Genomic DNA, 24,542 nt, shown 5'->3' on the forward strand with positions numbered 1-24,542 from the left:
TTTATCTGTCTGCAGCACACATTGTACACTGGGTTACAAGTAATCATTTCTTGGCCAGAAATCATTTTTTTCCCCCTGTGCTTTTTTGAACTTTCAATTCAGCCTGCGTCTAACTTGTGTTTCATGTTTCAATTCTTCATTTTCTCCCACTTGTTCACCACTTCTGGCTGTTACATCTGACACAAGGTAAAGTCAGAATGTCAATCACAAGGCTCGTGGGATATGAAGAATGGAATCCTTAGCTGAAGTACTGAAGAGGAACAGAGGTGACCTTAGTCTCTTTCAAGCACTTCTTTTCGGTCCTTTCTTTTTTTTTTTAGCTTTTGCATCAGGGTGATAAGTACAGATTTAATGTTGGCCTCTTAGGGGTGTCCAAGCTCTGCAGACAGACAGCCCAGCAAGGTGAAATCTACATGTCCATTTTTAATCTGTTTCTCTCACTCATTCTCTCTCTCTGGACCTGTATACTTTTTCTTTCACTTTATTCATTTCTCATTCTTTTTGTCTGTTATCTCCTGATTCTCCTACCTTCTGTCTGCTTTACTCTGCCCATATGTTTCCCTATCCAAGTCGATACTAAAACTGCTAGATAATGTCTAACTTTAATTCCCTATAGCTCTGCATTTCTTTAGCTTTACCTCTTCTATCAGGGTTTTTTTTATTATTTCCTCCTCTTACACTGCATAAAAACGTTTCTTAACTTGTTTTTGCTCGCTGTCTTCAATGACTCACACTCTGCTCCTTTGATGTTCAACACACAAACAGTATTTCCATTTCATTTAAACAAAACTGGCAGTCCATGCTCCTAACTTGTGTGTTTGTTTTCTCTTTAATATGCAATGAAAGTATGAAATATTATACAAGACGCCCTCTGGTAAAACCTCATTCACTGTTTGGCTGCAGTTTTATGCAACACAATGTACTTAAAAATCAGCATATTAGATTTGGGGTGAATTAAAACTGCTTGCCTTCTGGGTCACCCACCTGTAGATGATTCCCTTCCGATGAAGGAAAAACAAACCGACCGCAATCTCTGCAGCATAAAACCTGCAAAATTGAAAAAAACATTTAATTTATAAACACAAAAGGAACATTTGTCATTGTTATTCCTCTTGATCTGCCATTGTTATTCCTTTTGATACATACAGTATATATGTAAGAACCTTGCACTAAAGAATGAATATGATGATGGTGCGTAGTGCTCTCGATTTAACGCTTTTCTAGCCTTGGTTTACACTGGATCTGATACTCTAGTCTAACCCTAAATAGCATAATGACACCACATCCTGTGTATATGTTAAAGAGACCATTGTAAGATGAAACATTACTGAATTTTGACGATTTAGAGCTGTAAGCTGTCTGCAGAATATCTTAGGTTAAAATGTGTTGAGGATGAACTATGAGTGTCCTTACACTGCCTGTGGCTCCTTGAACTTGCCCATACGCTGGATATGATACATGAGGTCTCCTCCATTTATGTACTCCATCACAAAGTACAGCCGATCCTATAGGAGAGAGTTTAAGAGAGTTTAAGAGAGCAGTAAATGATGTGAAAACTACAAAAATAGCTTTCTTGTTAGAGAAATTTAGTAAATATATTGCATATATAATATTCAGCAGTCTACCAGTATGTATCTTAACACATGATTCTCCTGCAGAGATATATAAAATGTCTAAAATGATCTATTCTTTCAGTGTGGTGACTTTATCAGTTCATATAATTGTATCATATGTCAGAAAGCTTTGGTCCATAAATGTAGGTTTTATTAAAAACTCCTTGAGTCACCCTGTCTATGCACAGAGTTGACGTCATAGTGGCAACTTCGTATTCAAGGGTGGTCTCAGTCAAGTATCAATTTTCCCTGCAGGGATTGCTGGAAAACGAGTGTGAATAAATCAGCAAAGGTAAATACAGATGTAATGACGGACATGGTTTCAAATGCCAGGGGATGAATAGATGAATTGAAAGAACAATGCAGGGGGCACAATGACACACTTTAAATAGAGTAATGTGATTTTTCTTTTCACTTTCATTCTTTACAGAAGTTGTTATGATGTCCTTTCAAGCAACTGAAAAGCAAATTTGATCTAACAAGTACAGGCTTCTGGCTATATCTGCAAATCAGATCACAATTTGCACAATTTTGATAGAAGTCCTGAAACAGGTTACTATTGTCTAAATAATCTAGGTAGAGATTGACACCTCAATATTTATGTATGTGTATGTATGTATGTATGTATGTATGTATGTATGTATGTATGTATGTATGTATGTATGTATGTATGTATGTATGTATGTATGCATAAAGGTATACATGACTGACTATGTATGTATATGGGCAGGTGTACGCATGTACGTGTAGGGTTTATATTTGTAAGGATATGTTTATAGGTGGTAGATTAGTATGTTGTGTAAGTATATCCATGAGCCACTACTACATGATAAGTATAGTGTGTCTGCAACCTGAGATCAGAGTTTATTCCAGGACCTGGAAATGAACTTAGTTAACCACCTTGTAAGTTTGTTGTTGCTGTTGACCTGATATATGCAAAGTTACACAATGTGATTTTTATTTTTTTGGGTCGTGGCTTTAGCTGGTGGTGGAAGTTTTTACGCACCACAGTCTGGAAGCAGGAGTGCAGCTGTGTGAGGAAAGGCGGTTTGTCTCTCTGGGCCAAGACTCTCTTTTCCACCATTGTACATTCAACATCATCATCCTGGATTACGACATCTTTCTTTAGGATCTTGATGGCATACAGCTCCTCTGTTGATTTCATCTCTGCCAACATTACCTACGGACGCCACAGGTCAAAGGTCACACTGTATCAAAGACATTCTGAATATTAAATATTGATTCAACAGCACATTTAAACATTCAAGGACGTCCTTTTATAGGATGTTACTTTTGTGATTGTGGCTCTCACCTTGCCGAAGCTGCCTTTCCCCAGCAGGGCCAGGAAGTTAAAGTCACTGAGTCGGATCCGGTCCATGTTACCTGAAGGCAGGCTGAACCGCCGGTGGTCTGACGGTGTGATCACTTTCTTACCGTGGCCCAGCTTGGCTTTCTGTGGCATACAACACACATGTGCACACAAACAGAATTACACACAGAGTTTATTCCTCATTATAAATTGTCTACAGAGATGATGCTTTACAGGAAATGCACAGATTTTAGATCAGCCTTCACAAATGCTGTGTTTCTGCAAACATGAATAAAACCTCAGGTACTATATCAGGGTATTTACACGTCTGTTTTGTCCTTCTACTGTGAGTGTATTATTGCCAGCATATGCAAAAGGAAAGCTTTGCATGAACTTCCTCCTTCTGCAGGACTTTGTAGAGAAGCAGAATTAAATCCTTGATTGGCTCATGTCTTCTCACAAAATAAGCAGCTATTAGTATTTATTTTTATAAAAGGGATTTTATGTAATAAAAACTCAGAAAAATAACGACTGATAATGTAACAGCTACAGGATGATGGGTTGAAAATACGAAACGTGTCAATTAAAAACCTCCATAGCTGCTATAAAGTTAGTTTACATCAACAGATTAACAGAGTCTAAATAAGAGTTGTGGAAATTAACAACAACCAACTAAACCATATTAACACTTTTATGTTTTTCATTTTGTACCAAATAGTAACACCCTCGTAAAATGTCCTAAATATTAACTATTAATATTAGTAATAGCTGCCAAGTACTTTGCAGGATATTAGCATAAAATTGAGGGATCTGTTATATAGTGTTTCCAAAAATGTACCATATTAATGAAAGTTATCTTCTGGATTTCACTGCTTTTCAAACTATTTTGACACACTGGTCATTACATTCTGTCACATTTGGATAAGTTCCCCAATGAACACTTAATACATGATCTTTCGCTACAAGGTGGTAAAAATAACACCCCTCACTGTCAGTGGTCATAACTGAAGCAAGTTTCTATGAGAAAATACAGTGGTTTATATTTTGCCACTGACATGCCAGTGTATTTTTTTTTTTAAATTCAGACATCCACACAGACATTCAGCATTCTCTACCGGTGCCTTTTGGGAAATTGTTGAGATGGGTAGTCAGCGGGGGGTTGCCAGTGTTGCAAGGTTCCCTGTTGTTATAATGACTGGCCTGCCAAGCGTCTTTGAACAAAAAGGGCAATTAGGACCCTGCCAGCTCCTATCACGGCTCCAGCGGTTGTCTGTTTCCGTCAGATAGTGAGGAGAAAACAGGCAAATGGTGGGACATTAAGCGCTGTTGCCAGGCCAACCGTTGCTCTACTCTTGACTCAACGTGACATTACATCCAACATAATAACTGTCACATATTTGTTTGACTCAGGTTAAGTAGCTCTACACGTACACCTGGTTAGTTCAATTAAGAGCAGACTCATGTAAACATTAACTGACTGTGTCATTTGTAGTAAGGGAGAAAAAGGAAAACTTCACATGGTTCTCATTTAGATCCATAAAACAGAGTACTGCTGGATTTCTTTGGTATACTGCCAAGCTAAGTGATTAATTGCTGTGAATTAATTTCACTTGGCAGCAGGTGTAATTAAGTCCCAGTAGAGAATGAATACTTGCTACAACAATTGAGTGACTCAAACGAATGGCAAAGTGAAGAGAGAAAACACTGGTGTCTTAACATTTTAAGACATATTATTGTGGCTGGTGAAGGCCACGATTAAAGGCATGAACTAGTGGTCCCAAAATAAATCTGGGGGTGCCAGAGTAAAGTAAACTGGCCCTTTTCACAGATAACATTTTGACATGTCACAGTATCAAAAGCACAGGTGTAAATGATAAAATGAATCAAGTCTAAATTCCATTTAGCTGCTTCAGTTTCTGGATCCTGATATTGTGCATGCTGACTCACTATCACACTGAATAGAGCAGAGCCATCGTTAATGTTATTAGTTACACCCAGTAGGTGAATTGTTAATTTTTAACACAGGGCAGGATTATCCTATTGGCTAGCATAATTCTTGATATTATAATTGCGATTAAAATGTCAATTTAATAGAGCAGCTAATATAGTAGGCCGAGTATATATTTTCTGTAGGCCTTTTCTTTTACTGGATATGGGCATTAACCATTTAAATGATGTGTTTATTTCAAAACACACTGTAGTTACCTCACATTATGTGACTGGAGCAGCTGAGCGTGGTGTGGCCAATGCAGGTTAATTTCCTCAGTCACACTGCCTGCTCCACTCCCAGGTTACACCAAACATCTGTAGTAAAAACTATATCTGTAGTCATGTCTCCCCTATAACGTTTTGTTACAGAGGTGGCTTGGACTGGGAATGCATTTTCAGTAGCACAAATACTACTGAATGATCATAGAAATATTGTAGGAATATCATAGGAATACTACAGGCAGCAGTGTGTGTCTATAATACTTTCACTCTTCCCCGACTACAAGGTGCTACATGGTCACGAAAGTGACAGTACTCTATAGAGTATATAGGATACAATATAGTCTAGACTTGAATATTTATAGTATATAATTACGCGGTTATTATACATTCCAGACAAAACTGACAGAAGGGCTTCGGACTTAGAGAAAAATGCACAATTAAAAATCTGTTTGCACTTCAGCACCACGGACAGCACCATGGATTCATCAATACACATTATAGTCAGGCAGTCGATATTTCAGTGTCATGGTCGGGGACATAGATTCTATGGCACAAACCTCAGTTAGATAAAGGATTAATGAGTCAGGCAGACAAGACTAACACATTATACCCCTCTGCCGGGGCACTCTCTCTGCTACCAGGGGATGGAGAGGGGGGACGACAGGTTAACAAGGGGGATTCATTTTGCAAATAGGGTGGATGGTATATCCCCTCAAATGCCCTACTTGTAACACCTGTGCTTTCTTACTTTTACAAGTCAAAATGTCTGCAGTGAAAAAACGAATTCATGTCCACATTGCTTTATTTTAAGGGATGTGCTAACATCGAGGGCAACTGTTTCATGAAAGGGAACATGTATTGATGTCAGATATGGATTGCAGTAAATCAATTTACAGCTCAGTTGCACATTATATATACTATATTATGTGATATTATGTCATTACATAAATGTTATTTCTTTATCATTGTGGCAATGTTTTGTTGGCAGACAATGTTTTGTTTTGTTTTGTTTTTGTTTTTCATGATGTGTTGATCCTGTACTACCCTGTTGCCTGTTTCTGAGGACATCTACCATCCTTACCTTGGAGAGACACCTCTTGGTCATTTTTAAAATACATCTGCATAATATTTTACATTTCTAACCTGGCCCAACCAGTTTTATAAAACTGAGACAAGTTAAATTCCAACAAACAGATCACAATACCACGTCTTCTTATTTCAACAGAAACAGAGGTTTGAGTATTTTCTTTTTAGAGTGGCCACACAAAGTTGTATTGAAACACACATAGAACAACCACACACCAGCCTTATAATAAATATAACACTGCCACCATGTGGAGAGATTTGGCATGCACACCAAGCACACCCAAGACCCTGCGTGTTCATTCACTTATACTGTACAGTTATTGTGCATTATTAGTGAGTGCCCATCCATGCTTCATGCCCGAACAGCCTTCTATAGTCCACACCAATGGCAGACTAGTAGAGGGTAGGCTGTGGACCACACTGTCAGCCAACGAGGAACAGGTATGAATCTCTCTTGGCCAATGACAGCACACTGATAGAGGTCCACTCACAGGAGTTCACAAATTTACTAACAACAATGCTGTCGGATGTTTGTGTGTAAGATAGGGAGTACATATGTTAAAGCTTAGAAGTGCAGCACTTTTATTCAATTTTATATTCATTATACAAGTGAAACCTTGACTGTAAAGGGAGGAAATCGTGAGTGTTTGTTGCCTCTGTTTTTAATTCAAGTGATTCTTCTAATGAATTTGAGGATTCAGTTTAAAAGAGGATGCTGTTTGGTCTACCTGTTCTTGAAGAACGCCAACTGCTTCCATATTTGTGCCTTTAAGAAATCTAACAGATGGAAATTCTGCAAATGTCAGAATTTAGCATACTTCTTTTACTGACCTTTGCAGCATACACTGCTGGTGCTGCATAATGTATAATTTCAGTGTTCTTTGATGATAAAATCATATGTAGTCCCTGTAGTTGTGTGTGATTGAGATAAAGAATGAGACAGGGTAAAAGGGTTAGTGAATATGTTTGTGAGAGGAGTTAGAAAAAGAGAAGCACATTCATGAAGTGTGTGTATAACAGTCAGTAAATTGGGCTGGTTCAGCCATTTGCTGTTGAGAGCCTTTGTTAGTAAATCAGATTAATTTGTGGAAGCCCAGCAGAGATCCACAAATAATCCTGATAAGTAAATAAAGTAAGTGCGATGCAAGCTGGGAACGAGAGAAACAGAGAAGGAACAGGCAGAAGAGCTACCTTGAGATAGTGGATATTTAACTGGCAGTCCTAGAGGAGAGAAGAAACTCACTTATTAGTGCCGTCAAAGGTTAGTTGATTTATGCATGTGTGTTTTGCTGGAAGAAAAAGTGAAAAAATACATGTGGATGGAGACTTGACAAGTCATTATTTTGATCCATTTACATCTGCAAACACTCAAAGGCATGACTAGGAAACATCAATAAAATCCGTGTTCTGCCACATCTGACTGTATCTCTGCATTTCGCTCTAGTTTCCAAGGCAACTGTACAGTTGTGTGAAGACGCTAGCCTCGGAGGAGAGTCAAGACCAGTCTCGTATGGAGTGAAACTGGAAATTAAAAACAATAAGACTCTGTGTCTTGAGGGCTGCTGTACACTCAGTATTAAAACATCTGTATGCACACATGAACTGGGACTTTAATAAACCTCTTCAATCTCCTTTTCTTTACTTGATGTCAAACTTGTATGCACTTGCTTACATTGTACTGCCCAATATAACAGCGATCCTCAGCCTGTGTGTTAATAATGTGGAAGTTTTATGTAAGGCAAGGATGTTGTAATATTTCACAGGGACACATTAAGTGCCTATTTGTAGTCTGTAGTAAACCAGCCAACCACTAGAGAGCGAGAGTTAGTCACATTTATTTCATTTAAGTCCAATCAATTATTTACAATGAAAAAAAAAGTTTGTTTTTGTTTTCATTGATTTTCTTAACACTAACCCTAGCCCAAAGTTACATTATTTTGTGCACATTTTCCCAAATCAATATGAACTAATAACTACATTCCCCTATGATATTCAGTTCCTTGTGAATTCTTCCACACTTTGAAATGAACTGAATAAGAGGCTGATAGAAAGGTAGAAAAACCAAAAAACATGACAGCCTGTTTGATATTTAGTAAACTGAAAAAAACCCTGTAAAAATACTTGTATCAAGACAAATAAGGCACTGTTAAACTGTTAAATCTTCTAAATCAATAGATAACAGTTATTGGTGTTTGTCTGGTTTCTTAGAAATCTTCTCTGAATTAGATAAAAAACTGTTAACTCTCACTGCCATAGTAGCAACTGCAGAAACAAACACTGGAAACACAGTCCAATGAGGTCAGGGAAACTTTAAGAGCCTTAAAGTTGTTCTTTTGAGAGCAACAAAACCCCTCATGGGCTTTATTTAGACTTGATTTCTCCTTCTGTATGACTTCTCAGATGTTTTTGCTACAATAAGTCATGTCATGACTGTAAACAAAACCAGTCGTGCATACATAGAAGTACAGCAGCTCTGGATTAATGAAAAAGACAATCGTCATTTATTATTTAAGCAATAACCTTCAATACTCACCTTCATTAAGACCTCCAAATAACTGCTTTTACTAGGTTAGGATTGGATAGGATTAGGACTTTTATTTTGATTTATTTAGATTTTTTGCCATTTTAATGATTCATACTACAGCTGTTTCCAGTGAGTTGAGCATTAGAGGTTTGTTTTTTTATCTGCATCTGCACTTCTGACGTGGGACGCTCGGACACTTGCTTTCTTTGTTGTTTACTGTCTCTGTATTCTTTGTGCCGTCCATGTTAAGCTTTTTTCTCATTTGCATACTTGTGTACCGCAAGTGATATTTTCCTTTGATAACATGAGCATTCACTCTACTGCCAGGAGAAAGTGCTCTCTTCTCCGTTTCTGCCACACAAGGTGAAAAGCACAAGTGGGAGCAGGGCGCAGTTACCATGGTGACAGGAGAAGAGGAACATATTTTTGTTAAAAGTGACTCTGAGTGTGTGTGTGTGTGTGTGTGTGTGTGTGTGTGTGTGTGTGTGTGTGTGTGTGTGTGTGTGTGTGTGTGTGTGTGTGTGTGCGTGCCTGTGTTTACTCACAACAGGCATGTTGTGACAAACAATATTGACTTAGGCTCTTACTGAGTGTTACAGACTGATAACCTCTCTCAAGCTCCGTCACCGTCCTCACCTCAAACTTCTGTCGGAGCTCCAGGTCGACATCGTCTTCCTCAGGGATGGGCACGTTGTAGTACTCCCCCTCCTCCTGGTTCAGCAACTTATACCTGAGAGAGAAAAGAACAAAAGAAAATCTGTTTTTTAATTTACTTTCTGTAACATTTTGATTTATCAAGCTCCTTTCCAATTTACTATTAATCCATCAGACTATCCTTCATACATGCCCCCCTCCCTTCTGTCCACCCACACAGCAATAAATCTTTGAATCCACCACCACTTCAATTATGAGTAGTGTTTGCAGGTCTGCTCTCTGTCAGCAGTGCCAACTTGACTCTACTTCCTCTCTAATGTACACATCCTCTTGCCTCTTGTCTAATCACCTTGAATACACTGTACAATACGCAGGCAGAGACACACACACACACACACACACACACACACACACACACACACACACACACACACACACACACACACACACACACACACACACACACACACACACACACACACACACACTGTTTCCGAGCAGCTGGTCCAAACATTTTTACGCACAGGTATTTCCAGGAGCGGCTCAATGTATTCACAGCGGCAGTCGATCAGGCTCAGTTTAGGCTAGACGGCGGCAGGTATGCTAACATGGTCATGGAAAAGTGACTTTAACCTCTCTATGAGTGTATGTTTATCAGTGTGAGACAAAGCAGGAAGACAAGGACGTAGAGAAGGAAATGGCGCCAACCAAAGTTGTTTGTCAGAGTGGATGGAGACAGCTTCAGCCAGCAGTCTCTTCATCTGTTTTACGCATGCTGTGCTGCTGTTTTGCAGTGAAGGTAGAAGCAGTGGTGGTGGCCACCATAATTTCAAGTTAATACATTGATACACTGCTGTAAATAAGAGATTATACAGAATAACTGAAGCTACTTAATATCATTCATTATAAAATAAATTTATTTTGCCAGTTAAGAGGATTGTATTGCTTGTGCTAAAAGAATTTGAGGCAAAATTGAACCTAAATCCTTCAGGTGGGTTAACACAGGAATTCATAAACATTTAAAATATTTTCTGTTTTATCTCCCCCAACTAATCTAATCAGAGCAGAATGTTTGGTATTAAAATAATAGTAAACAACCCTTTTAAAAAATACTTTTGGCAATTATTGCTGTATTTATATAGCGACTCTGCAATGCTCGGCAGAACTTGAATACAGTGTTAGGACTTCCACTGTCTGAATTGTTGCAGTGAAAAGAAAAGAAGTACAGTTAAATGACTGACCAGCCACAGGTGGGAGCTTTGATCAGCTCGGACACTCCAAATGACATGGAGCCCATGAAGTCGTTCCGGGTGGTTCGGTCCCAGTCCCACGCCTCAATGGAGAGACGGCGGTCCTTGTCGGCTGCTTTCAGCTTGCTGAGCACACACACATACACATACACAGAAGATAAGCAACAGTATGTTGCTGATGTCTCAGACTGCAGGAATAAAATTCTGTCCAAAGATGTGCTTACAATGTGCTTTCATTTTCTTCCCTCTTTCAGGTTGTATCATTTTGTTCTATTTGACTATTGAAAACTTTGCGCAGCTCTTCTACAGTATTAATCAAACATATACAACAGTACACACAGACTTGGGGACTCACAAGTTGAAGGACTCGTTCCAGCAGGGGTTGAGAGATGAACGGATGGTCCTGGTCTTCTGTTTGGTCTCATTCTTTGGGTCTGGGATGAGTTTGAGTTTAACATACGGGTCTGATAAACCATTTGGATCCATTGGGATCAGGTTCCTGGCTTCACCCACTAGAAGAAGGAAAGGAGACAGGGAGACATTATAAACACATGTGTATGTTCAAGCCCTAAGCGAGATTTAGAGACTTCATGACTCAGGGGTTAGAAAAGCAGAGATGGAGTGTACATGGAGTGATGAACAGATGGATGGAAGAGGGGATGATTGTTAGGATGTTGTTGAGTCACAGAAAGTAACCTCAAGGCTGGAAAGCAAACAGAAATGAGCTGAACACCAGTCCCTAACATATAAGTTTGCATTACATATATGGACTCCTATAAAGTGGATTACTGGTCTGTACTTTGTTTTGGGCAGTCTATGTCTATGTCCTTAGCTGCCATTCTCCACTTGTCTTTCAGAGTCCCTTAGACTTTTTACTCCTCTCAGGCTGTACTGAGTGGGAGAACACTTCAGGTATGATATCATTGAAGTTGCCCTTATTAGTCAGACTGTATTCATTGTGTTTCTAGATTTTTGGTTTTCTGTTTGTCCCCGTTTTTCCGTCCGCACCTGCCCTACATTCAGCGTGTTAGCCCTGCCCTTCTTCCAGTGTTTTCCCCAGCTTCTCTCCCATTCTCCTGTTTAGTCTCCTCATTCCCCTTACTTGAGTTTATCCGCCCATCTCACCACCTGCCTCTCATTACCTCATTAGTTCAGTTAGTATTTAATTCCTGCCTGTAAGTTCAATGTTGTTGGATTCTTTGTTCAGTCTGCATTGAGTTTCAGTTTTGCTTTGATCTGCCAGCTTTGTTTTTGCCTTAACAAGCTTGAAATAAAGTAGTTAGTCTTCTGTTTCGCTCAGTCTGCAGTTTCCTGCATTTGGGTCCACTCACTCCGTTCCACCTAACATTTCTATTGTTTAAATCACAACTCTGGAAATGTTGTTTGACAGCTGCTTATGTTTGATAACAATTTAAATCCCCCAATTTAGTATTTCTAAGCAGTATACTATGAACATTTTGTTTTTAACACTCTAGGACGCAGCTATACGCACATAAAATGACATTTTAAGTGTTTATTAACACACAGTGCTTATTAAAAAATCATAAGCTATCCTATGAAGATGTATTTTACATTATTACGACTGTGTTTTACTAAACTGCCATTCTGCAATTTATATCATATGTTTATTTTTGTAAAACATGCAAAACGGTTGCAGTTCTTTATGTAAGATGGAGACAGACGGGAACCCAGACTGTATGGTACCCAAAATCAGTACAGACGGACAGTCGGCTAATGGCTCATCAAATCAGTCACCACATACGCTGATGACAGGTGCTGTGAAGCAAAGCATACTGTCAAAATTGAAGTTGACAGTGTGAAACAGCACCAACAGGATTATAACGCTGGTGGGTGTTAGGGCATGTGCACACGTCAAATCAACAAGAAAAACAAGAAAAAGAGAGAAATAGGGCCTACTCCATTAGCCCAAAAAGTCCCTTTGTTGTAAAACAAGTAAATAAGACAGGAGATGACAAAATTACACTCTGCTCAATGGAGGGAGTGAATAAAGCTGTTCTGGTGTATTCTCTTACTGTCATTTGTGCACATGATTAGGGCAATAGGTGAGCAGATAAAATGAGAGAGGTGTGACATTTCCCTGTGTGATAACTGACAAATGGAGGGAAAAAAGATGCTGTTACGTAGCAACAGGAGTATGGGGGATGGGGTGGCGTGAGCCGGCCACTTTCACCATGGTGACAACATCTACAGTAAATGGCCAATGGGCCGACTCCAACTCTGCCCCACTTAGCAACACCCCTCTGAACACACAAACAAATGTCAGGATAGTCTCAGTCCATTGATTAATGAAGAAAGACAGAAAAGAAATCAATAGTGTTTGTCACTGTAAAAAAAAAAGGCAGAACTTCATGAGATAAAATCTCTTCAGATACATTGCAAGACAAGAGCTCCTTAGATGAAAGAAAAGTGTGTGACATAAAACAGAACAATAACAGACGGACGAGAGCAGATAAACAGGATCACACAAATCTTCCAAAACAGTTTTTTATCAGATGCAACCTCCCTACTCTGCATATTTCAATGAAATCAGCCACAGCACAGGACAGGGGCTGTAAAACTGAATGTTACAGAGAGTCAGTGTGAACTTTCACACGAGGACACACTCGTCGCTGAGATTAAAACAGCGGTAATATATTTTCACTCAGAAGCATAAATATTCCAAGGCTCAATACAAAGCAAGTCTTGCAGAGTCACTGCGGTTCATTTAGCCCCGTCTATGTTAGATTTAATCAGATTTACTTTGACATTTACTTGCTTTTTGGCACTGGTGTGATGATAAGGTTTGTACTTTTAAAAGGATAATGAATTATGAAAAAAACAAAAACGAACTTGAAACAGAAACTTTGCCAAAGCCATATTAAGGCTTTGTGTTCACTGCGATGGTTTATCTATTTTTAGGTCTGTGGGAGTTTCTTTAAATGTACAAACAATAACAAATATCTTCTTCTCAAGGGAAGAAATAATAAGCTGCAATTCCTTAACTTTATTCACTGTGTGCAGAGAAAAGAGATAGAAAACATGCATGTACTGAGATAATACAAGATATTGCTTAAAAGTGGAAAAAGTAAATGTTTAAAAATGATGAAAAAAAAGAAAATCTCAGATCCTTTAAAAAATAGTCAGACGGAATTAACAATATCACAGAACGTATTACAGATAGACAGTGAATTAAAAAACCTGCAGGACAACAAGGTGAATATTTGATTTTTGGAGGAATATTAGAATTTTTCTTGCCAGTATCACATTTTTTTCATGCTCTTATAGTTTCATGCAGTAGAGGGCAGCGCTGGTCTTATTCAGAATTGTGTGTATGACAGAAAAAAAAACCAGTGTCAGAAGCTTTTACCCTGTTCATGAATGTGTTGATTCCTTATAGTTCACTCCTCATCTACTACAAATTCTCAGCTACAGAAATCTCCCTCTCTGTCTTTTGCACACACACACGCACGCACACACACACGCATAATGAACTATGAGATGCACAAGGAAAATCTCAGCATCCCACGTTCTCATCTAAATCCTCCCCTCTGCTGGCTGTGGCAGCGTTACAGGCATCAGTCACTTCCATGGCAACGCTTGTGCCAAACGACACAGAAGCAACTTCAACAAGCCTGTAAACACACTAATTAGGCAAAAACACACGCAGACAAACAAACAAGTGTAAAAACAGATGAGAATGGATACTATATATACTGTACACTATGTGTTCGTGCACATGTGCAGTCTCTCTTTCTCTCGCTTACACATACACACACACACACACACACACAAACACACACACACACACACACACACACACACACACACACACACACACACACACACACACACACAATGAAACATCATCATCAGCAGTGATCAAGGACCATCTCTGCTGTCTGTTGTTGCTTAGATACAACAAGAGCTGCTTGCCTTCTGTATCCTCCCCTCTCCTCACTGCTTATGAGGTAGTTACCAATAAGATTAGAGCGCATGTCTGTGTGTGTGTTTGTGTGTGCACACTTTCCTGTTTGTGTGTATGTTGTCTTCATCACTTTTTTGAGGTAAAACAAACACTATGCTGGCAGAAAAAGCAGACACATATTATGTATATCTGTTAATTCTTAATAAAAGACTTAGTTCGACTTCTGTGCAGATTTTTCACACGTGCATCATCATTATGGGAGCAAAACCATCACTGAGCATCCACTTTGCAACTCTCCAGCACTGGCTGACTCTGAAATATCTTGATTTTTGTACAAAAGTACAAAAAAAACACAAGAAGAAAGTGCAATGGCAATTAGCAGACATTTTTACAGCCTGGATCCTCGACAATTTAGAGATAATTAATGACAAAGTTCAACTCCTTTCTTTTTAAAAATGGTTGTTTATTGTCTTATATCTCTGAAATGTTCTCTAAAGTGCAAAGTGTTATTATCTGCATTTATTTCAACTGGAAAAATTAAGGCAATTTATGTTTCAATCTGTTTCTCTCCAGCAACAATAATGACTTAGATTAATTTACTGGGGACTTACCCTAACCATCACCACTACATGTCTAAACTTTAACTTAACTGCTTCATAAAAATCCATCCATCCATTTTCTTTACCAGTCAATCACAGGGCTAACATGTACTATAGAGACAGACAGCCAATCACATTCACACCTACAGGCAATTTCTAGTCACCAATTAACCTAACCTGTATGTTTTATTGTGTAGGAGGAAGCCAGAGCGCCTGGATAGAACCCACGCAGGCACAGGGAGAACATGCAAACTCCATACAGAAAGGCCCTGCAGCCAGCCGATGGGTCCAAACCTAGAACCCTCTTGATGGGCTGGGTGCATGTGGGGCCGCGGCAGGCTAACAGCATAATCTCCCCCCCGCAAAGGCTTTGAAATTCAAATCTGTTGTTACATAACAATGCCATGTACAACCAATGAATGCCTGATAAAATGTGGGGAAAGCGGCAAGGCCAAACAGGATCTAGATGGATCCCTGCTGTGTTGTGTCAGGGATCTAAACACACTCAGCAGGAGGAAAAAGCACATTTAACTTAAAGGCTTCTATTTCTGGTTGTGGACATTACAAGGAAGTGGGAAATTCAACGAAGGCTGAGTTTTAGCTAAGACATTAGTGGTGTTTTGGCGTTTTTCTAAAATTCCACCCACACACACCTAAAATAAAATTCATTAAGCACTTGCTGTGTTTTCCAAGCGAGAAAGTGTTAATTATTGAAAGGCTTAAAAGAGAATTGGCCAAAATCAAAACAAATCAAATTCTACAGCTGAGATGATGAGTTAATAAATACTTTAAAAGTTATTGTCAATCATTCATTCTACACTTCATTTTAGTGTGTTACTATTGTTAACATACTGCATATAAATGCAATATGGGGTTTGCTACTGCCATTACATGAGTGTTGTCCTCATATTTGTTAAAAGTCTTTCAGAATCTCAGATAATAAAGATTTATTTATACATTCTTTTAGGCCTGATGGTGCTATGAGTTGTGTCAGTGAAGGAAAAAATGTATTCCTCTTCCTCAACCGTGCTTTGAACCTGAGGCGAGCATGTCAGCAATAGGAAATCTCAGCCTGAGTAAACCGCTGTGTGCTCACTTTGGTCTGATCCTCAGATGCCCTGTGCGTGTGTGTGTGTGTGTCTAGGCAGGTCATGGAGGGACGTTTGCATGTTTGCCTTTTCTTAAAACCCCATAATAAACGTTTGCTAATGCCCTCAGGTAATTTATGTCACTTTTGCTAGAAGAGAGGACGATCAGGGAAAGGGCTGAGAGGGGGTAAAGGGGGTAATCAGTGGGAAAAAAGAAAGAAAGGATGCTGTAAAAGAGGGTAAGAGAGAAGAAGTGGACGTACTGTAGAGGTAGAGGAAGAGCAAAAGGGACAGAGGATGTAGATGGAAATTGGAAGGTGAGGAAGAGACATTAGAGCCAGATGGGAGAGGACACTCAACTGAGCAACAGTCTCAACAGTCAGCTGGTTGAAAAAGAGAGGACAAGAGAAAAAGGACAGATGTTGATGTCTTATTGAGGAAGAAAGGCGAGGGAGAAAAAGGAACATGAATGAATGCGCAGGAGCTCAGCAGGTATGGAGGGCAAAATGGATGAAGAGAGGGAGAAGACATGCTGCGGTTTCAAAGGAACAGGCAGAAGAAGATAACAGGAAATGTCAATAGTGGATGGAGGGATGGAGAGGAGAGATAAAGGGGGAAAGGGCAGAAGAAGAGGAGAGGATGGTGGTTACGGAGAGAGCCTGGGAGTTGTGTCTGTTTTCTTGGCCGGAAAGATTTAATCAAGTTCACATTGGTGCGGTGAACCACAAAGGCCCACCACTTGGCTGAGGGAGCCAGAAGGGAGATAGAGAACAACTTCACCGTTCAGACCGCTGCCATTATAGAGAGCGAGAGAGCGAGAGAGCGAGAGAGAGAGAGAGAGAGAGAGAGAGGAACAAATCAAAAACCCAAACAAAACACTGCAGACGTCCACTTCCTCCTCTGTCTCTCCCTCCTGTATTGTTCTCAGAATATTGATTTTCATCATCTTTTCTCTTTCTTTTCTATGTCAGTCAGCAGCGGCAGCCCCTGCTTTGTCTCAGCTGGTCCATCACTTTCATTTTTTTCTGTCCTTTACATGTCATCTGGATCCTTGGAATTTAATGAACTGTCCTCCTTTACATTTCAAATATTTAGTTTTACATGAATAATGAAGTGATAGAAATAATTTATTGTACAGCCAACTTTCTGTCTATTTGCACCTTATGAAGACAATATTCTTAAAACTGAAATATTTTATATCAACAATGGCTCAAAAGATGAGTAAGTGGTTGTTTGTATTGACAAACCCACAGATAATTCTCATCTGACTCTGAAGCACTCACACTCAGCTCTATGTGGAGTTTTAGGATTTTTAGCTAATTCTTTTGGTATTGTGGCCTGCAGCTTTACTGTTTTCATTCACTGTCACTGCTCTAAACTTACTGTTTTCAGTTGAAACAGACAGCTGTTTTAGCAAAATGGCTCTGAAGTGTATGTGTGCCCAACACCAAACAACAGACAGAAAAAGGTAGCAACTAGCTTGTGAACATATTGAAACCTTTAGTGGCAAAAGAGTCAGAAATTTCCCTCAGGAGTAGGTGGAGACCAAATCAGTTAATTAGTCAGGTGGCAATTAACACAACTCCAAATTAATGCTCATGTCGCTATTTGTATGCCAGATGTGTAAATAAATGACTGTTTGCTAACAAGATCAATTCAAAAGGTGATAATATATCAATGTAGTGTTGTTGAAAAACTTTAATCACTGTGTAAGTGAAAAATACATGAATGTCAGTGCTAAAACAATAAGACATTCAGTCACTGAACAGATTATAATTAATATTTTTGAAAACTGAATAAATGTTCATATAATTTATCAAGCAAAAAGGCCAAATTATTGTTGCAGTGTTCAAAATGTAAATATTTGCTGTTTTTCTCCCTTTTGCAACAATTGATTGAATATCTTTGAGTTTCGGTCTGTTTGTCAGCCAAAAACGGCAATTTGAAGACATCAAAAGGTAAATTGCTGTGTTTCTCATACTTTTTGGACATTTACCATTTAAGTGATAAATCGAATGAAAAGCAACAGGTTAATTTATAATAAAAATAATCACTGGTCACAGCTCCAATTATGACAGTTAGAACCTATAATGAATGAAAGACACATAGAAGTCTTAAAGTTTATATTTGAATCAGACACCACATATGCCAGCAGCAGGTACTGCAGAGAGCACCGTCTAATGTTCCTTGAACTTGACACAATGTGAAGCGGCACCGACACTTTCGTAAACACTGGAACACGGGTGAGTGTTTTGGTGTGTGTGCGCATAAAATCAAGGACAACACGAGTGGGGGGGGGGAGAGGGAGAGAGAGAGAGAGAGAGAGAGAGAGAGAGAGAGGGGGAGAAAGCACATCAATTTAACATGGTAAAAGGCTGTCTCGCTCACTCTCTCCATGAATGTGATCCGGTCCAGTCTCACTGGTGTCCATTTAGCCTCAACTGAAAAGACTGAGGTAATCATGTCAACAGGACCACTGCTGTCACCGCTTTCAGAATTCTGCCTCATTTCCTCATTTGTGCTGACGGTGGTCGTCACATAACGCGTGCACTCAAACTCACAGACAGACGCAAACAAGGGCCTTGAACAGAAAGTGTAACAGTCCTTGTTGTGCGGTAGATCACATCTTGTTCAGGAGACAAACAGACAGAATAACTGGATGTTGTTCATAGCACATGGCAAGTTAATAAAGTGGAAATCAATGCTGCAGTAGCTACAGAGAGATCAAACGATGGAAGACTACTGTGAATACAGCTTTTTCTCCTTCCCTATTCCTTTCTATCTGGAAGACTATAAACAAACACATTTTTATGAAAACAATCATTTCCGAATCAATCGCATCTGCCACTCTATCCTTGTTGTACTGTAGTTGGAGGTTATTCCTGTTTCATCCCCACTGAGTTAGAAACACTTTTATTGGCCTCAGCATTCATATTCTCTGACCAGCACTGCATTGCTATATCGCTGTGAGATTGTGCGTATGTGTGTGTGTGTGAGAGGAAGAAAGGTTGTGGATGTGACCCAGCAGTCATTTCTCTCCCTGCCAAAGGGTTTTAACACCGTACAGCTCCCCACTCCAGGTGCTGCTTTTGACTGACAGGATAATTTGGAGGTGTTGAAAATAGGCGCACATGCGACACGGAGGTTACGGAGACAGCCACAACTTCATTTTTATGCTGACATGGATAATGCCACATATTTTTAGAGTCTTCTGTGTGAGTTTGAAGTGTGTGGAATCGCACAGCTAGTATTACTCAGATTTATTATTATCCATCTGAAAAAATCACAGTTACTCTAAATATCCAAATTAAAAACATTGGCAAACCTGCGCTAATAGAGAAGAGTCTCCACTCTTTCTAGTAAAATAACTGGCTCAGCATAAATAAACACATTTTTCTGAATACTTCATTAACTGAGATACTCAAAGACGCCCAAAGTTAAATATATGAACAAACCCAGAGATGTCTTCAGTCACACCTGGGAGCCGCTTGCTCTTGTCACTCTTAAGACTCACTGATTGGGAGTTAAGACCAACCTGTGACGTGTAGCCTGTCCCCGCTGACCTCGATCTTGAGGAAGAGGCGACCCCGGCGCTCCGTGTGGTCCATCCCACACAGGCTTGGCACGTTGACCACACACTGCTTGTGCACGTTCATGTCGCAGGCTAGACGGAGAAGGGAAGCAGAGGGGAACATAGAGAGTGTTGAGGAAACTGTAACTGAAACTGTGGTTTAACACGCACACTGAGGATAAGATACACAGACAAATAAATGGCCTGTACTTATAAATAGAGAGAAGAAAGGACTTCTAGAGTCACACTAACGACAAGACATTCAACAGTAATATAGAAAACATTTTGTTGTGTGCACACATGAGGAAATAAACACTGTTGACCAGATTTTTAGCTTTTCTCTGAATCATTTTGCACATGGAGTCCTGCATGTTATCTCTGTAGTGCTGCCTGGCTGCTCAATTATTCTGGGTCACAGAAGCCTTTGACAACCCATCTTACTTTAAAATGCTTTGGAGCATGTTTCAATCAACACATAGTAGATATAAATGACTTACTTCAGGCTTGACAAAAAATTAAAAAAAGAATGTATAAAAAAATAAACTAAACAGGTACTTAGAAAAAGCTATTCAACACCAAACAGAGCGGATAGGGAATTGTGGTTTTGTACTCAACTTAACTTTCAACTTGAATATTCAATGAACCCCTAGTAATTTTGTCTGAAACTTACGTCTTTAAAGTTTGCTGAAGTTTTCCTATCTGCAAACATACATGTTAAACCCAATGTGGCAAGAGCTACAATGAAAATAGCCACCGCCTGTCTCAAATGTGTGATGTACACTAAAACATTACCACATTAACTTAGCAATGGTATCATTACTGTATACAGATCCGACAGACATACTGTGGACTGGCAGCATCCGGTGAGAGATTAGATATTGTGGAATGTTTTAGTGCAAATGGAGCTCTTTTACATGGAGAGTAAAGGACTATCTAACAATAGTCTCTAGGTAAATTTGCCTTGGAAATATCCTCTTTAACAGGAGGGCTGATGATGAGAAATAATATGTTAATATTCATTATGCTTTAACCGTGACATGAGAAAGAGGCTAAAAGAAATAATTCTCTTGCGACCCTTTCCTGTGCTCTAACACACACACACACACACACACACACACACACACACACACACACACACACACACACACACACACACACACACACACACACACACACGCTTCAACAAAGGCAAACAGATGAGGGACCAGAGGGAAGAGAGAACATTTGTTCCCCTCTTCCCCCTCGTTTCCTCCGCTGTCCCTTTTCTGCCCTCTAACTTTCTCTCTAACCTCCTCCCCCTGCTGTATTTTCTGCCCTCTGCTTCCCTCCTCCTGCCCTTTTCCTCTCCTCCATCCAACCATCCATCTCTCCCGCTCTCTCTCTGTCCCTTCCTCCCTCCGCTTGGCAGGCTCGTCAAGCTGACATGCTGGGAGGAGACAAGGATAGACGGGAGACGGTGGAAGCAACTCGTAATAGCGATGGCCTCCCCGCACCAATTTGTTCTGGTGTGCTCCCATTACCATCTGCGATGAGGCCGCCGCCCGAGACCCACAGATGGATGGACAGAGTAAGAGAGGGGAGAGGGAGGGAGGGTGATGGACGGGGGCGACTTGGAAACAGGAGGGGAGGGTGGGGACATGGTACAGTGAGGGATGCAAATGAGAAAAGAAAGCATGTTGAGGAGTAGGAGTAGGAGTAGAAGGAGAAGAACAAGGAAAGCAAAGAAGAAAGAAAAAGGCAAATCAAAATGAGGAAGATACAGCGCAGGATGAGGTCGTACGTGCTAAGGGAAGAGTTGATAGAGGAGTGTGGGCGGAAAGAATGGGAGCGCAGGGCGGGACAGTGAATTCTGCCTGGGCTGCAGATGTGGCTGAGTGCAGTACAGTAACAGTCTATTCCCATCTGTTCTCATTAGGGTCGACTGTAGGACGGAAACCAGCGCAGCATACACGTACGTACACACACACACACACACACACTGACACACACACCCACACACACCGACATACAAGGGTGTGTACTCACTGTCACATTTCATCCCCTGGTGGATGAGCCCGTACAGCAGCGAACCGCAGTGGTCGCAGAAGGTGGGACTGCCATATGTGTGGATCTTGAACTTGTGCTTGCTTCTGGGGTCCTGTGCAAACAAAAAGAGACATCATCATAAAATATATAAAATATGTTAGGAAACTGATGGTAGATTGAATTTTATTATCCTGAAACTTTTCTCCATTGTTATTTTCACGCTTAGTTTATCAAGGCACAAGCAAAGGTAATATTCAAATCTGACATTGCAATATGTTAATTAAATCACTGCTGGGTCATAAAATAAACATAAACATCACCAGAAGGGTAGAGAAAACAAGACTAAGAGTCTACAGTCATGCTGATGGTTCTGTAAAGCTATATACGAAGACAGCTAAACGCTAACACTGGCAAATTTGGCACTGAGCTATGACATGTTAGCATGCTATAGTGCTTATAATGACAACTTTGTGTAGCAATAGATGTTGATACATTTCACTTGTAGACTATAAAAATCTGTATTGTAAGTTATCTTTGTTCTCTTGTAGAAAAGGTGTCAAATTAAATATGCAATATATGAATTTCAAGATTAACTTAAAGATTAAGAAATTCCACAGCTTTCATCTTCAATGTTAGGTAAAGATGTTTCACTTCTTGAGGCCAAAGCCGTCAGGAAAACATTCAGAGGGCAACTTTTTGCAACACTTCTGTTAAAGTGAACTTAAATGGACCTTTCTTACAACATCTGTTCATCGCTCTAATGCTTGAGATTAATGATATAATGGATTGCAAAGAGCTATGTAGGGGAGCTGAGTTTTAGCTATATTATATGCAAATCACACTATGAATAATATTCATCATATTCATCATATCATCGATGAATGAGACTGACAAAAGAAAAGAAAGAAAGAATTATCCAGATGGGAAGGAGTGTGTGGGAACGTGTAAGGTTCGAGTGTTTCATGCTTAGTGTCAGTTCTCTCCATCCTATCATCCTGGAAGCCTTCCCAGCATCCTCCCTGTTTCACCCCTCAAATGATTTTAAGGCAAAAATACACAACGTACAGCAATCGTACGGCGCCAGGAACAGTCTGACAGAGCAACTGTTTATCTTGGCCACAACATCTGGCGCTAATGCTGAGTAAAAATTGCACTAATGAGCAATTGGGGATTGATGCTTTGATAGGTTTCCAAGAAATCTCATACAAATGAACTGGCAGGACAGTCAAAACTAGATAGACATTATCAAAAAATGATTCGAAACACTGCCAAATCACTTTTTGTTGTTAATCATTTCATATATTTTCCAGTCAGTATTGTGATAGTTGAGGTTAGCTAATTTCTACAATCACCACAAAACAAACATCGCTGTAATTAAAGCCCTGCAAATGAGGGTGGATAAACCCCCACCAGCGTCGCCTCCATCACGCTGAAATGTGTCAGAATGGCTGCATGTGTAATTATACAGACCACTGACTGAGTAAGTGGGCCCACATCATTGAAAAGCGCCCATTTTTCCACAAACAGGCTAAATCAAGCAAACAACATGATGACAGAAGAAGGAGAGGAGTGAGAAGGTGATGACAACAGAGAGACGTGGAGGGGGAGTCTGGAAGTTGTTGAGTAGTTAGGGTGTGATTGGCAGGGAAATGAGTCAGTAGCGTTAGGGTCCCGGAAAAAATCTAATTAGCATGTTGTCCTTTGAGTAAGAGTGCTATTTTTGCTCCTTTCCTTCGGCCTTTCCTGGAGGCACATCTTGAGACAGAAGAAAAAAAACAAAACAGATGGCGTTGTGGACATGCCCCTTGTGTCCTGAGTCTTCTCTCCTGGGTCTCCCTCCTCCTGCAACTCATTTTCGCCCCCTGACTGCACGAACAGTCAGTCTTTTCAACTTTTCAATTGTGGGAACATTGGATTTATCTTAAAAGAGACTTGCTGACTGAAAACAGCAGACATCAGGGACCAGAGAAGATAGTATCTCCCTTCTCTTCATTTCTTTCTCTCTCTTTGACTTTATCTGCCTCACTCCCTTTTCCTCCAAGTCTCTGGACAGCGAGCCCTGGATGTTCCTCACTTTTATGGCAAGCCTTCTTTTCTCTCCCCCTCTCTTTCTCTCATCTCCCTTTATATGTTTTCTCTTTTTCACCCTGCGTCACTGTTTCTTTGTGCTCCCTCCTCTGGGGAGCCACGGGTAAAACTGAAATGGCAGGGTTTCCACTCACAGTCACTCTGAGCCTGTTACTGGAAGACACAACACAGAGCAGAGACTTTAAAATGACCATACATCTCTGGCAAAGTCTAAACAAGTCTTATGTGCTTAAAGTCAGGCTTAGACCCACGAAAATATAAAGAATCATGTGAAACTGCAACAACACAATGAAGGTTTTCTACCACAATAATATGCATAATATTTAAATGTACAAACACTTAGAGAGGCAGTAATATTGGCAGCTTTCATCATGGCCTACGCTGCCACATTAACATCGACTGTTTGCTCAAATGAAAAAATGTTTGTGGACATTTTTGATTTCTCCGAACAGTAACCGGGCCTGCGTTGCATAAAGTCAAAATTCAGCACAGTGCCATAATGTCCTACAAAAAACATGTCTTTGAAGTTGTCATGAAAGCTTATTCAAGTGTTTATTATGAATGTTAATTAAGAATTAAAACCCTTTGAGCCATCCACA

The 24,542-nt window shown here is 39.9% G+C and overlaps 1 protein-coding gene across 2 annotated transcripts in view; it reads right to left on the reverse strand.

Moving 5' to 3' along the window:
- The window catches only part of prkcab (protein kinase C, alpha, b), a 103,963-nt gene that overhangs the window by 11,061 nt on the left and 68,360 nt on the right, over positions 1 to 24,542 (reverse strand). The window contains exons 4-13 of one of the 2 annotated variants that reach the window (XM_062438529.1): positions 21,856 to 21,967; positions 19,795 to 19,923; positions 11,003 to 11,159; positions 10,639 to 10,773; positions 9,380 to 9,473; positions 7,411 to 7,440; positions 2,926 to 3,066; positions 2,620 to 2,793; positions 1,414 to 1,505; positions 985 to 1,047 (exon numbers count right to left, since the gene is read on the reverse strand). In XM_062438529.1, coding sequence (XP_062294513.1) covers positions 985 to 1,047; positions 1,414 to 1,505; positions 2,620 to 2,793; positions 2,926 to 3,066; positions 7,411 to 7,440; positions 9,380 to 9,473; positions 10,639 to 10,773; positions 11,003 to 11,159; positions 19,795 to 19,923; positions 21,856 to 21,967 — 1,127 coding nt within the window. The remainder of the gene's footprint in view (positions 1 to 984; positions 1,048 to 1,413; positions 1,506 to 2,619; positions 2,794 to 2,925; positions 3,067 to 7,410; positions 7,441 to 9,379; positions 9,474 to 10,638; positions 10,774 to 11,002; positions 11,160 to 19,794; positions 19,924 to 21,855; positions 21,968 to 24,542) is intronic. The other variant, XM_062438530.1, reaches the window with a different exon arrangement.

Source organism: Scomber scombrus, chromosome 18, assembly GCF_963691925.1.
Source record: "Scomber scombrus chromosome 18, fScoSco1.1, whole genome shotgun sequence".
Taxonomy (NCBI): domain Eukaryota; kingdom Metazoa; phylum Chordata; class Actinopteri; order Scombriformes; family Scombridae; genus Scomber; species Scomber scombrus.